This window comes from Caenorhabditis elegans, chromosome V (assembly GCF_000002985.6).
Source record: "Caenorhabditis elegans chromosome V".
Taxonomy (NCBI): domain Eukaryota; kingdom Metazoa; phylum Nematoda; class Chromadorea; order Rhabditida; family Rhabditidae; genus Caenorhabditis; species Caenorhabditis elegans.
The window spans coordinates 20,779,502-20,793,497 of record NC_003283.11 but is presented as its reverse complement, the minus strand read 5'-3'; the positions used below and the strand labels follow the sequence as shown (position 1 = coordinate 20,793,497).

The 13,996-nt window shown below is 37.4% G+C and overlaps 4 protein-coding genes across 10 annotated transcripts; 2 read left to right on the top strand and 2 right to left on the bottom strand.

Annotated features, from left to right (window-relative positions):
• Positions 1–1,076: 1,076 nt before the first annotated feature.
• On the top strand, positions 1,077–2,730 carry Y44A6D.3 (Brinker DNA-binding domain-containing protein). Of its 2 annotated transcripts, none has more exons than NM_001270025.3 (4): positions 1,077–1,154; positions 1,198–1,328; positions 1,915–2,092; positions 2,141–2,728. In NM_001270025.3, exons 1-4 carry the CDS (start codon positions 1,095–1,097, stop codon positions 2,462–2,464), a joined length of 693 nt encoding a protein of 230 aa, NP_001256954.1. In that variant the 5' UTR covers positions 1,077–1,094; the 3' UTR covers positions 2,465–2,728. The 2 variants fall into 2 exon arrangements, with proteins under 2 accessions (NP_001256954.1, NP_001256953.1); NM_001270024.4 differs by having other exon boundaries at positions 1,087–1,154; positions 1,201–1,328; positions 2,141–2,730.
• Positions 2,714–3,996, bottom strand: tpan-1 (Antitoxin). Its single transcript, NM_075610.6, has 3 exons — positions 3,935–3,996; positions 3,673–3,810; positions 2,714–3,094 (listed from the first exon to the last, which is right to left on the bottom strand). The coding sequence occupies exons 1-3, from the start codon at positions 3,947–3,949 to the stop codon at positions 3,017–3,019; spliced, it is 231 nt and encodes a 76-aa protein (NP_508011.1). The 5' UTR covers positions 3,950–3,996; the 3' UTR covers positions 2,714–3,016.
• On the top strand, positions 3,465–6,158 carry Y44A6D.1 (uncharacterized protein). Its single transcript, NM_075609.2, has 4 exons — positions 3,465–3,628; positions 4,432–5,748; positions 5,861–5,962; positions 6,036–6,158. The coding sequence occupies exons 3-4, from the start codon at positions 5,875–5,877 to the stop codon at positions 6,080–6,082; spliced, it is 135 nt and encodes a 44-aa protein (NP_508010.1). The 5' UTR covers positions 3,465–3,628; positions 4,432–5,748; positions 5,861–5,874; the 3' UTR covers positions 6,083–6,158.
• Positions 6,159–8,237: 2,079 nt separating this feature from the next.
• hif-1 lies at positions 8,238–13,091 on the bottom strand (the record flags this gene model as incomplete). Of its 6 annotated transcripts, NM_001373210.3 has the most annotated exons (10): positions 8,239–8,804; positions 8,853–9,025; positions 9,106–9,356; positions 9,433–9,760; positions 9,970–10,172; positions 10,276–10,834; positions 11,352–11,666; positions 11,712–11,866; positions 11,993–12,183; positions 12,977–13,086. In NM_001373210.3, 8 exons carry the CDS (start codon positions 12,994–12,996, stop codon positions 9,130–9,132), a joined length of 1,998 nt encoding a protein of 665 aa, NP_001359648.1. The 6 variants fall into 6 exon arrangements, with proteins under 6 accessions (NP_001023891.2, NP_001359648.1, NP_508008.4 ...); NM_001028720.5 differs by lacking the exon at positions 9,970–10,172 and having other exon boundaries at positions 8,238–8,804; positions 9,106–9,362; positions 12,977–13,091; NM_075607.8 differs by lacking the exon at positions 9,970–10,172 and having other exon boundaries at positions 12,977–13,085.
• Between the last annotated feature and the right edge of the window lie 905 nt (positions 13,092–13,996).

Below are 13,996 nucleotides of genomic sequence, written 5' to 3'. Positions count from 1 at the left end.
AATTTTGTCTAAATACATTTATAATATTTTAAACCAACCAAATATCCTAATAAATCATTCCAACAAATTTTTAGATTCTCCGTAATTTTCAGTCAAAGTTTTGGCGAATTGCCGAAATGTTGAAAACAAATTTTGAAAAAAATTGAGGAAATCCAAAGCAATGTCCCAATTCAGACCCCTAAAATGTTTTAATACAAGTAATTAAAATGAAATAAAAATGGAATAAACTGAGAAAGTTTCACCTTTTCATGGTAAATAAAACATTTTCAAAAAATCTTTGAAAGGTTTTATTGTGGTATTCGGCTATTTTGCCACCATAGGAGTAGTTTTTAACACTTTCCCCACTGGCGCTACTCCACCTTTAAGACAAAATCGAAAACTTATAAAAAGCTAATTTTTTTGCTATTTTCGTTTAAAATCTGTCCGGCAGTTTTTAAAGTTGTGACTAGTGACGGCCCCAAATTCCTTGTATGGCGCTTCACATGTGTTTTCCGAGTTAAGCACAGTTTGCCAATTTTCTCCTCTTCCATATTAATATCAATGTTGTGATTTTCATCTCGCGCGGTGCCCATCTCGCGCGGTGCTTCGCTCTCAAACACTATTCCTCTCGATGTCCTGTGCCCTTCCAATATTTAAATATTATTTTTTGCAATAATGTGGTTGGTGCTGCTGTGAAGAGCGCGCAATACTCTCGATATCAAAAAACGGAATCATCATCATCGATTATTCCCCCGTTTCTCTGTATCTTGCCTGTCCTGTGCCCGGGGCGCCGCCGCGCAAGCACACATCGTCGTCATCATTTTATCAATGTTTTATAGTTTTCTGTGTTGAAAGGGAGGTAGTGCGCAGCACACAGCCTTGCGCTCCGTATTCTTATCTCTTTTCTATTTTCAAATCGATGGAGAGAAAGGTATTTGCGCTGTGACGGCTGACTCAGTTTTCAGTTTTGCTGGAAAGAGATGGCACCGTGCATCAGTTCTTTGTTTTGAAAAAAACCACAACCTTATATATTAAAATGGAAATCGTGTTGTTATAAACTCTTTTTGATAATTAACATCTCTTTTTTACATTTTTTTCAAATTTCAGGCACATCAATGTCATCAGACGTTCGTAAGGCTCTGGATCCAGGCACTCCGTATAGTCGAACTCTAAAGGTATCGGTATCTAAGCTTATGAGTGACTTACCCATAATTCCAGCAGTACTCTATTGATGAAAAGTTGGCGATCATCTCGCACGCAAAGAATCATGGCAATAGAGCAGCTGGGCGGGAATTCAATGTGGCAGAGAGTAGTATCAGAGAATGGAGGAAAAATGAAAACAAACTGATGTGAGATTATAAAATTTTCTTTAGTTTTGTAGAGGTTAGAACAGGGGTGCGCGGTAATCGGAAATTTCAGGCAATTGCCGGTTCAGGAAATTGTCAGCAATATCGGCAATTGGCGAAATTTGCAAAATTGCCAATTGCCGGGCATTTTTGGATATTTTCAAACCTAATTGTATGTCAGAAATTAGAAAATTTTCACCTTGTTTTATAGTATTCGGTTAGTCATTTTCTAACAGAAAACATTCAATTCTTCAAGGATTGTATCATTTAGAGCTTGCAAAGAGAAAATTGTTTATCGAAATGCATGGTTACGGCTCGTAAATCTACAAGCAGTATGGATTTTTATTTACGGCAATTCTGATTTCCGGCAAACGGTAATTCCGGCAATTGTCGGTTTTCAAAATTTCCGGCATTTGGCAATTTCGGCACTTGCCTAAATTGCTAAAAATTCGATTTCCGAACGGCAATTGCCGCACACCCCTGGGTTATAACAACTGTGAGACTCAAAGTTTTGAAATCAGTGACCTGAAAACTGGTAAATTAAAATTGTCCACTGTTTGTAAAAGTGATATCAAATTTTAAATTTCAGTCACAACAGAGATGCGGCAGCAGCTCGATTAAATGCACAATCCTCACATTCCTCTGGTCCAGCTCGTTTGAACAACATGAATAATAACAACAATAATAATCACAATCACAGCAAAAACAACAACATTCAGTACACTCAAACTGTTTTTCCACGACGAACTCCAGATGATATTGTGAAGGTACATGTTTGACAGCAGCATATTCTAGATTAATTTCTATTGTTTCAGCATATTCAGATAGCGCAGATAACACAACTTGCTATGATGAAAATGGATTTCACAAGTCTAGCTCGTATTGCACCTTTTCTTCAAGCTCATCAGCACCAGCAACAGGCTCAAGCAAAACCTGATTCAATATCTACTGCTAGCAGCGTTGTTGGCACTCCAAGTTCTATTTCATCATCTTCATCAACACCGCCTCCGTCCACGTCACCTGTGCCAACGTCTTCCGGCTCTGGTAGAAGAAAACCTCGATGTCCTATGAAAATAGTCGTTGCCGAATCAAACAATCCTGTCAACATTGAAGAAATCCAAGAAAATATTGATGAGTAGATGAAATTTTATCTTTTTCTGTAAATACTTCCCAAATCTTCGCCTTTAATACCACCGGTGTCTTAGTGATTTTTCATTTTCCTAGTGCCTTAAAATAAGACATGCCTTGCCTTCTAGTCATTTCCATCAGAATTGTGCCAAAAAATTTTAAAACATTGATTTTCTGTAAATTCGAAGTGCAATTTCATCTACCAATGGTTTTTTTAATATTCGGATCTCCTATATTGGCTCCGAGAATATGACATTATAAAAGATCTACTTCATTTATTTGTTCTGACTGACATAGGAAAATAAAAAAAGGAGAGAAAATGGGCAATAAATAGTGAGATAAAGAAATAAGTATGGAATAGAGTGAAGAAAAAAATGGATAAATATTGGCACCATACGAAAAATTTTAATTGAGAAAGAGAAAAAGGTGAAGCGAAAGATGAGAGAAAAAAGAGAGAGAAAGACAACTACGTATGAATCTTCAATACTGTTTCAAAATTAATTAAAATAAATAATATTTTTGTAGAGCTGTAAGTAATAATCCGAAATAAGAATGAACAAGGCCTATTGTGCTGGTGGAACACCTCCGGTTGTGTCTACGGGTTGTCCAGATGCAGCTTGGGCTGCAGCAACGGCGGCGTTCTGAAAATACTTATTCATAATATCGAAACAACGTATATGAAAAATTCATTTTATCAGGATACATTTTTCTGCTGCAAGTTTGAAACGCAATTCCTTATAAAACATAGCTGATAGATAACAACTACTTTAACTAGGGCTCCCATAAGGTAGCCGCATGTATCCGAATGTATAGTGCAGCGCGAAAACCCAAACGTGTCGGCCGCTTCCAAATAATTATCCTTTGCACTACATTGCGCACACACCAAGCTACTCGTTTCAGGCCAAGCTGCGGAACCCCAAACGTGCCGGCCGCTTCCAAATAACCACCTTTTGTACTACGTTGCGCACACTCAGCGGCGTCAGCGTGAGGCCCGCATTTCGTGCCTCGCTCAGCTGTGAGCCCTATTTTTAACTATTACTATATTTCAACAACTACTATAACAACCTATATAGTATAAAAATATCTATCGATGAATAGCATTCTAGGACACTTGTTAGGAAAGTTTCTAATAATGCTAATTACTGTGTTACTTATTTTGAAAAAAAAAATAACTGGTAAGTTTTTGAGCATTTCTCTAACTTTAGGCCAACTAACTTACCGGGTCAGATTCATGATTGGCTCCTGGGATGATTTTTCCTATAGCTTGCTGTGCCTGAGAAGCATATCCTTTCGTTGCATCTGCGGCTGTTGATAAAACATCCTTAGTCTTATCGAAGATTGAGGAAAGAGCGTTTTTCTAAAAAGAAAAAGACTTGGCTTTTCGAAGTGGAGCTTTTTTTTAATTAAAAAGGAACACATTGATTGATTGAATTTTTGGGTAATAAGGCATGCACAGTTTTTCTATCAATATATACACTTACCGCAGCGTCAGCCATTTTATCGAAGAAGTGTTGTTGGTTGAATGGAGAAGCCGTAGGCAAAAGGAAGAAGGAAAAAGTAAAATGCGTGTGTATGGGGCTCTCGGAGCTTTTCTGGAGGGGGCGGACCCGCAATTCTCTCTCTTTTTTGCTTACTCTCTATGGGCTTCGGGGCTCTAGGCGCTATGCTGCGCAACCCCCGACTAAGACATCGATTTTTTTCGTGTGCTTTTTCGTTTTTCCCCATCGTCGTCTTTTTTGTGTAGCCTATGTGTTTATGTATATGCATGTGCTCTTTCCGTCGCGCCTGCAAAGCGTACGTCTTCTTCTTCTCTTTATGTGTATGTGTCTCCCATTTTGAAGAGCTTGACACGCAGGGAGGGGCACTTGCTGGGGTTGGCGCGGCCGCATCCCTGGATAATTGCATTAAACGACGCGCCAAGATATAGGGAGACGCTTTTTTCAATGCATATATTTTTTCTTCCATTCTTCTTTTTCAGAGAAACTCAATGACTCGACGCTTAATTATATACCCGAGCTGGGCTCTCAAGCGAAGCCAGAGGCAATTTGTATTTGGGAGAAAAAACTCAACTTGGCGCCATATAGATGGATGAATAGAGATGACAATCAAGGAGGTCAAGAAAAAATAGAAGGGACCAAATAAATGGAGAAAAAATTGAAGAAGTTGAGACATGAAATATAATACTCTCTGGAAATATATTTCTATGAAAAATGACGTAGCAGGCGAGCACTTTACATTTGAGTATCACAGTCTCATGGACTATTGACTTTAATGCCTAGGAATAAATTTCTCAAGCTCTAATTGTAAGGCATTTATTCATAGTATAACTGTACAATATAAAAGTGATCACATGTGTACAGGAAGTGTCCTACGAAATTGTTATTGTGAAATCCTGATGTCGAAAAATAAAATTACTGTGTGTTTCAGAGACCAAACGATGAAGTGGTGAACTGATGCTGCTGAGAAAAGCGGAGCAGTGAAAGTTACGAATTGTTGAAACAAAAAGACATGGCTTTGAATTCAATTGAAATATTTTGAAAACCGAGGAAATGAGTGCTGAACCAGGGGTGCGCGGCAATTTCCGATTGCCAAAAATTCCCAAAACCGTCAATTGCCGAAATTGCCGATTGCCGGAAATATTGAAAACCGGCAACTGTCAGGGGAATCCGCCTGGCGCGCGCACCTAAAGCGCAAAAGGCGCGCTCGAGACGCGCATAGTATGCGCACTGGATGCGAATAGAGTCTGTCAAGAACGAAGCAGGAACCAGAAAACAAAGTAAACGTGCTTTTTTCTAAACTTTATAGACTATTACTATGTAATCAAGAGTATGAATAAGTAAATGTTTAAAATGGAATATTTATTTGCTCGAAGTTGCAAATTTCAAATGGTACACAATTACTAGGAAACTATGGTGATATGTTTGTGTATATATAGATCCGTATATAAGAAAGTACCTGTATATAGGCACTTTATAGTTGTTTTGACTTCCCAATCCTCAAATTCACGTAGAAAAAACATAATCCCCACATCGTCGACGCTCTGTGCGCGGATCGTCCACGCTCTGTACGCGCCCGTGCGCGCGCCCTCCGCAGATCGCGGCCGCGGCCTAGATTTCAACTCTGCCAAATTTTTCAAGTTTTTTCAAGCGTGTTTTTTTCAGTTTTTTTCGACTTTACACATTTTCTATACTTTTTATTTATTTTTCAATTAAATATTAATGAAAAAATTTGCAGAAATTGCATAAATGCCTGGTCAAAACAAATAATCGGAGGACCAGAATGACATAGTTCATCGGTAAGATAGTAAAAACGATTTCTTCGAAATTATAAATAATTTGATAAATACCCGGTCTTCAATATCTTTTATGCATCTCGATTATTTAAAAAACAGAATTTAATATTTTCAGAAAAGCAACAAAATATGGAGACGATTTGGATTCCCCACCTTCACACGGCCCTAGCATATATGCACGAGAGATTTTTGGAGTTGTTTATTCTCCCTGATTCCTGTAAGTTTTTTTTCTTCTTCAAATGAACATGAAAAATGTTTCAATGAATGAAATTAACTTGTTTATTTTTCAGGTCCATCGAAAAAACTTGAAGAGCTCCAACAAAAAGAAGGGAACTGACTGGACAAAGGAACAATTTTTAATTTTGAAGTTTTTAATTTTTTTAACCTTTTCAATTTAATAAAATTAAATTTAAATATACCCAGTATTCTACGTTTACAATTTATTTGGCATAGTAATGAAGGGAAGGGGAACGAGCCGTGGCCAAATTCGTATGAAATGCGCCGGGCGCGCTCCGTCCGCGCGCTCGGTGCGAAACATGCGCGCGCCAGGAGTAGCAAACTGCCGAGTACTTCTTTTTTCAATCACGAAATGATTCAATCCTTGATGGATTGAACGCTTTCTTTTAGACTAACCAAATACTAAAAAACAAATTTTTTTTCGATTTCCGAAAAATACTTAGGCTTGAAAATTGCCGAAAATCCTAACATAGGTTCTAATATCACCGTACAATTTTGTTAAAGAAACCTCAAAGCAGCGAGTCTATGCGGCATGATGTACCATTTCTTCTACAGTTAGTTATTGCAAAGTAAAATATCTGAATTTTCTTTTCCAAACTCAGTAATGATTTGATTTTAAATTCCGTAACTACGAAAGTATTCACTGCATTTCTACTATCTTCACATTATAAATCAATGCTTTTTTGTTTTTCGAACAAAGTTTGAATGTTCCGATTTTTGAGGAACTCTCGTGGGAAATGCTTGCTACAAAACTTTGATTTTTCTCAAGATAGATAGTTTTTGATACGTTATTCCATTTGTATGTATAGTTTTAAAAAATCATATTAACATTTTTATCTCGAAAGTTCAATTTATTAATGTCAAAAAATAATCCGTTTTGTTCCCGCCATTCATCTCATTTTTTCTGCTTTTTCTACTATGCCATTATGACGTGAATGCAAAAAAAGCACTGAGTTTAGGCGGAACCAGCCGCTTTTGACTTGTCCGTCTGAACTGACATTGAAATGAAAAAAGATGGAGAGACGTAAATTTTTTATTGAAAATTAAAGTCAAAAGGGCAGGAGTCAAACATTGGATAGCATACCAACAACCAAAAAGAGCGAACCTATTCAAAAGTAAAGCAATAGTTATTGAAATTTTGATAAAATGAAGAATTCAAAACTTATTGTTCGGTGCTTGGGAACCAAAAATTTCCGACAACCAACAACTTTGGTAAATATCTTTTACCTTATTGTTTAAAGCACTTTGTGTTCAGAAAATGTTGTGTGGTTATGCAACACACCAGAAAGAAGTATGACGTGAGCGAAGGTTATCAAGAGGGCATCAACACGTGTGAATAGAACTGAACTCATTTGTTTGTTATATATTTATTACCGATTTAACCTCATCAATAAATTGTGGGTTCGACTAATTACTACAATTCTAACGGACACAACAGAAAAAATTGCCGTGTACCCCTGATTTGGAATGGCAAATTGAACTAGGCAGTTGTTTTAGTTCCGAAACAGTAGTTTTGATAATTCTAGATCTTGATCTTTGATATGGAATTTCAAACCACTTTTGCAAAAAGAATCGGTTTGATTAGTGAAACTTAGCATATTGAAACTTATAAAATTGCATAAAACCCCCGATTGTCGGAAATTATTGAAACTGACAGTTTTCAACATTGACTATTGCATGACCATTTTTTAGTTTTTCTTGTGCAAAACCGAAAAATCGAAAAACCGAATAATTGGAAAACAGAAAAAAGTAAGAAAATTTTTCATTTTTCGCTTTTTCCACAAAAAAAACCGGAGGTCTGATGCGTATATGTATTCATTATCTATTAATATGAATGCAATACTATTTTTCAAAGCGAATGCATTACAACTAGGTTGTGCAATACTAATTTTCATACGCCTTTTTTGTTTAGGATTCCATGTTTTCATTTACAAGAACAACTGTTTCTGAAAGACATTTTGCAAAATTGTGGTTAATTGGAACAAAAATGCAATAATCCTAGCCTTGTTGTAATTTTGCAAAAAAACATTTCAAAATAAACAGTCTAAATTTTAGAAGGTGTTCGAGGTGCAGTACTACTAAGAAGTGAAAGTCTAATAGGAAGATCGTACGTTTGAAGTAATTTGTAAATCAAGACGAATAGATTTAGACGCGTTTTCACTTTACAAGCTCATACCTCAAAATTTCAGATATTTTCCACAAAAATGAATGCTAAACTCTGTAATAGTGCTTTTTGTAAAGTTTTAAAAAGATGATCAAACCAAAAAGGTTTTATCGAGAAGAAAACGAAGACGGACAGAATTTTGAAAATGAATGAGACGAGAGCATTGTGAAAAAATGAAAAGAAAACTTAACATAAGAAGATTCGTTGTATAAATGATGCAATTAACTATCACTATGGAGATGGGAAAAACGGACAAACGGACACACAGATAGACACGTTTTGTACTACGATTCTTCTTTTTTTTACTAAATAAAGAAATCAGAGGGAAAGGGAAAAAGGAATGGGGGAAAATTTATCGGGGAGGATTCTTGAAACTCATTATTCTTAAAAAGAGCAATAGAATTAAGTAATAAGAAGTGTGACTTGAATGAATGAAGAGTATATTTTTGAAAACAAAACAATGAACAGTTTGAGAGGGGGTAGAAAATAATCAAGAGAGCATTGGAAATGGGGAATAAGAACTAGGCTGTTGTTCATTTTGCTGTTGCTGTCCTTGCCAATATGTCTCGTCTTGTTGGAATGGTTGATAATGTTGAGTGTACATAAAATCTAAATCTGAGGGACCTGATTGGTGCATTCGCTTCGCTGGTGGGCTTCTCTGCAAAAATTAACATAATGTTAGGAGCCAAAAACAAAACAGGCTTACGTCAATGTGCACAGGCCGAGCAGCTGGGGCTTGAGGTACCGCAGGTGTAAAGTCAGGCAAGTCGTAAAGAGCTTGAAGCTCTGGTGGTAACCCCTCGTCCATTTGCATCATATCATAAGTGTCAACGAATGGTGCCAAGCACGATAAATCAGGCTCTTCCCATTGAAGATCGTCTGAAAGTTAAACATTTTGTTGAAAGTTATCTGATTTCTTTCACGAATGAGATTGATTTGAACATTTAAAAAAAACTAACCACAAAGTATTGGTTCGCCAGAGGTTAATGTTGGCGACGAATCGATCCTTTCGGCAATGGCGATAGAATCGGCAAAAGGCATAGTGGAGAACACATCATTGCTTCCGATGACTGGGTTGATGCCTCTAGTGGACGACACATTGAGAGTATCTGATGGTGAAAGGGCGGAAAAGCGTCGTGACGAATCGGACGGATCGCAGCTACGTCCCATAGATCGAGCGTCTCCGTACACGACTTGTCCAGATTTGATACTGCAACTGATACAAGGATATTATAAACATGTACATGCTCAACGTGCTAATTGTGAAAAATGTATAAAAAACTAACCTCGGGGGACTGTTAAGTCCACATTGTGAGATGCCCTCTGCAAGTGGCGAGTAGTTGGCACTGTGTGGCAATGTGGCCGATGCTGACGTGGAAGACGATCCAGTTGTTCGACTTCCCTGACTTTGTGCTCTTCGTCCGTATGATGTCTTCGGTCGGGAGGTACGAGATGACGAATCCATGAAGTCCGGCGAGGCCAGAGCGGAACCGAAATTCGACGGTTCGGTTGTCCTGAAGCGGTCCGCTGACCGGTAGCGTGCCGGCGGCGGAGAGCTTGGCTGGTCGCGAAAAAGCCATTGCAAAACGTCATCGTAGCTGTTCTTACGTGCTCCTGAAATACACACGTTAAGAAATCACTTGCTAAATGTATGGAACTTTGAGTAGGCGTAGGGTAAAAAATAATACGACATGCATGGACAAGTTTGACAAGTTTGAAAATAAGAAAAAGAGAAACTCACGGAGGTATGAGGACAACGGAGGGGAAAACTGCGATCTGTTGTTTTTTTAACTTAGTAATCATAATCCCATTTCCCAAAGTACCTCCTCTCCGCCGTCCTCATCCTCTCCGTCAACTTCCATTTTCTCATTATAAATCGGAGCCAGATCCACATCGAATTCCGGTGCTAAACCGGAATCTTCTATGGATTCTGTATCAGAATCCATATCGCAGTCTTCTATATCATTGCCGGCAGAAATTTGCCCATAAACACGTTGCTCATACTCATCCGTCACCGAATAAATTCCTATATACGTACCTCGTAAATTATTCAATTTGGATAAAAAAAACTTAGGTGAATCAAACTGTATAATTACAAACTTTTAATACGTTCTTAAACATGTACTTACCCATATCAGCCTGCTTAACAGGTTCTTCTCCACCAACGACTGGCTCAATAACCGTATCAAATGGATCTTCTGGCTCGATCAATGGAGTAAAATCGACGCATTCCACAATTTCAGGTTGTCTTCCAATATAGTCTCTTGTATCATCCACTTCCTTCTTGATATCTACTTGCATTCCAGCTGGCATTGAATCAGTGCAAACTACCAATGACTCTTCAGCTCCTTGGATTCCGAGAACGTAATGAACACAAATGACATATTGTCCTTTTTGTCCTTTCGTCGTATGTGTGATTGTAGTAGCTTCTGTTTGAATCCAGGCAAGTGTGTCATTTGCAGCAATCAACCGGTAATACGGGGTACGGATGTGTCCTTTGGCAAAAAGTTCCTTCATGGATTTTGATACTATCATCATATCGGCTGGATGTACCAATTCGTAGAAACTGGTGCCCATGAGAGTCTTCAGCTCACTTTTCAAGATGTAATTGAACTTATCCGAAACGAAAGTGATGCGCATGTCGCAAGTGTGACGAGTTGTGAATGCACCCATTGGGCTTTCCGTGTACTGTAAATTAATCCATCTATATTTTTATTAAACTTATAGCATCTATAAATCTGATTTGAAAAAGTTTTCGAATATACACGCCCTTTAGGACTCACTTTTCTATCTAGGTATTCAGAGTCCCTGCTCATTTTACTTTTGCAAACGGAGCAGCAATACAAGATGTAACATCTTCTCCGTTTTCTCTTCTGCTTCAAAAAAGGAGAAGATGACGCCAAGTTGCATGTGCTTGTGCTTCTCTACTTCTCTCCAATTTTCTAATCCTGTTTTCTATGCGCGAGGTGCCAACGGCTGAGTGTGCTTTGCTCAAAGCACTATTCTCTATTTTAAAGATCAAAAGAACAAACTTTTCGAGCGAGCAGAAGAATAAGAAGAAAATGAAATTGTGTAACGTCTACTCAACATTTTGTCTCACAATTCCATCAGTTTATCAAGAAGCGGAAAGGAGGAGCAGAAATTCCCAAGATCAAAAGTTCAAACTTTAGAATCTTACTATGAAACATTCAAAGCAGATATTCACCTTTGTCATTGCAGATGCATTTGCATTAGTTGTACCCTGTCCAGCAGGAATTGTGATACCTTGCATGAATGACACGTGTCCACCAGTTGAAACTTTTGAATGAACCAGGAAAGACACTGATTTGTACAAAGCACTCTTCAAATTCAGACATCTTCCACGTGGGCTGATGACTGTCTTCATTCGAAGCACCATGTTGATGCCGGTGGTGTCTGTGTCCTCGCCACGTGGCTTGTGCAGCATTTTTGATTGCTTGTCAAACTCGTCATAGTCGGATGGATGAAGAAAGTCTCGAAGGGCTCGACCTGTTAAATCTGTCTGAAAATATATCGATGTTAAAGAAGCAAGTTTTCTATTGCTCACCTGTGTTAATCCTAAATACATTGCAACACTTTCAGTGACGTAAAGAATTGAAGAATCACTGTCAACAATCATAACAAAGCCGTCCAAGCATTCGGCGATGGTGTCTTCAGTCCATACCTCATTTGTGATTTCATTGTCCAAATTGTTTTCCAATACTGAAAGAAAAATATTAATTTGAGAAAAATTGGCAGTGATTTTTGGTCGATTTTCTCAGCATAAAACACGATTTTCAAGTGATTTTTGATGTTGAATCAACTATTTCTTTATTCGATGTCACTTACCATTACCGGCTGTCTTGCGCAGTCGACAAATTGTGGCGGCAACACGAAGAAGTGCAATACGGTCTAGATGAGTTACGGTACCTTCTTCAACAATAGGCACACACATTTTCAGATCATCAAATATATCCGATTCTTTAGACCGACGATCACGAGCCGCGTGTCTCGATGTTTCACGACGGCGTTCCATGTTTCTAAAAAGTTTGATTTTGAATTTCTTGTCACCCCAAAATTGGTGAATTTCAAAAAATTATATACCTATATAAGTACACTTCTCATGAGGTTTTTCGATTTAATTTAGTTTTAAGTATAACTGGGAAAATTTATTTTTTCAAAGGTGGAGTAGGAGGAGCCAGTGGAGAAAGTGTTGAAAACTAATCCAATGGTACTAAAATGACCGAATATCAAATTAAAAATTGTCAAAAATTTTTTGAAATTGTTTATTTACCGTCCGTTAGATGATAATCACTCAATTTTTGCCACTCATAATTTTGGAAGCATAGTAGGGATCGGAACATGCGGCATTCCTCAAATACTTATGTTTGTAAAAATTTTGGCCATTTGCCAAAACTTTGACCGGAAATTATGAAAAATCTAAAAAATTTTTAAGTGTTTTATTATGATTTTTGGTTGTTTCGAGCCATTGTAAGTGTATTTTTTAGGCAAAACTGCCACTGGCGCTACTCCACCTTCAATCACAATTATTTCACAATTTATTTTCATAATTTACTTTATCTAACATCTCCGATTAAAAATGAGTTGTGTCTAAAAAGAGCGAGATATATTTTATATAGATGATTCACATTTGATATTCGATTCGGAAATGCGCATTTTCAATACATCTACCTCTGCCAATGCTCCCTCTCTCTCATTTGCGAGCAGAGCATGGAGCAAACCCAAAGGACTACGGTACTTCTAGCGTTTTCAGGCATCCAATCATGGAATGTTTAAGAATGAATTTCGATTCTAACAGAATTCTAACTCTACCTTTTCCGATTGTCTTCCATCTTGATAGTGAATAGGTGCAGCTTCAGTGAAGCTGAGGTTGGTGTGATTGGGGCAACTTCCCCGTAATGACGGGCAACTTTCAGGTGGGCTGAAAATGTATGACAATTTTAAATTGAATAGAATCGGGTAGAGGGAATTAGAAAAATTGTATCAAATGTTCTTAAAATTATCATTGAGAACATAAGGGGTTGTTAGATTTTCGAATGTTAACACTTTTGAATAAAAAATCAAGTTTAGTTATGATTTATAGCACTAGGGTAGAGTGTAGTGAGACAAATTGAAACATCATAAATACCAAGGGTGCACAAAACGATCGATTGGATATGTTAGTGACAGTTGTTTGGACGGGGTCCCAGAGGACGTCAAGATTTGTAACAATTTCATGGACAATTGACTATTTGTTAGGCAAGTATCATAAGAATGTTGCAGAAAACAAATCATAGAGATCAAATGCTCAATTTAAAACCCAAATCTAAAAACAAGAACTTAGGTAGACTGGAAATTTCGCTGAATTCAATTCAAGAAAAATTGTCAATTTCTTTATATTGAGTGAATACAAACTGATTACAAGAATCATGTGATAAGCCAGTGAAGGAGAAAAGGGCACACAAAAAGATTAAAAGCAAAATTTTCCCGATTCAAAAATATAAATCTGGATATTGATGTTACGTCAATGGTATGAATGGGGCAAGATTGAGGGGGTGACTAACATCAAACTATGAATGAACTACGATCAATCTTTGAAAAAATTGTAGTTGAAGTAAGTCAAAGAACAGGGGAATCACTAGAATGTAGTGTTTTCACCGAGCGTAAACAATAATGTTTTTGAAGATAACTATACTCAAGTTCAGAAAGGGTAGTTTGTGTAGTGATTTTAGTTTATCCTTATTATCAAGTGAATTTCAAATAAAATAGTTAAGATCGGGATTCAATCAATCTTTGGACTTAAAGGCGGTGTAGTCGAATTTTTAATTACTCTATTACACTCAAAATTGTCTG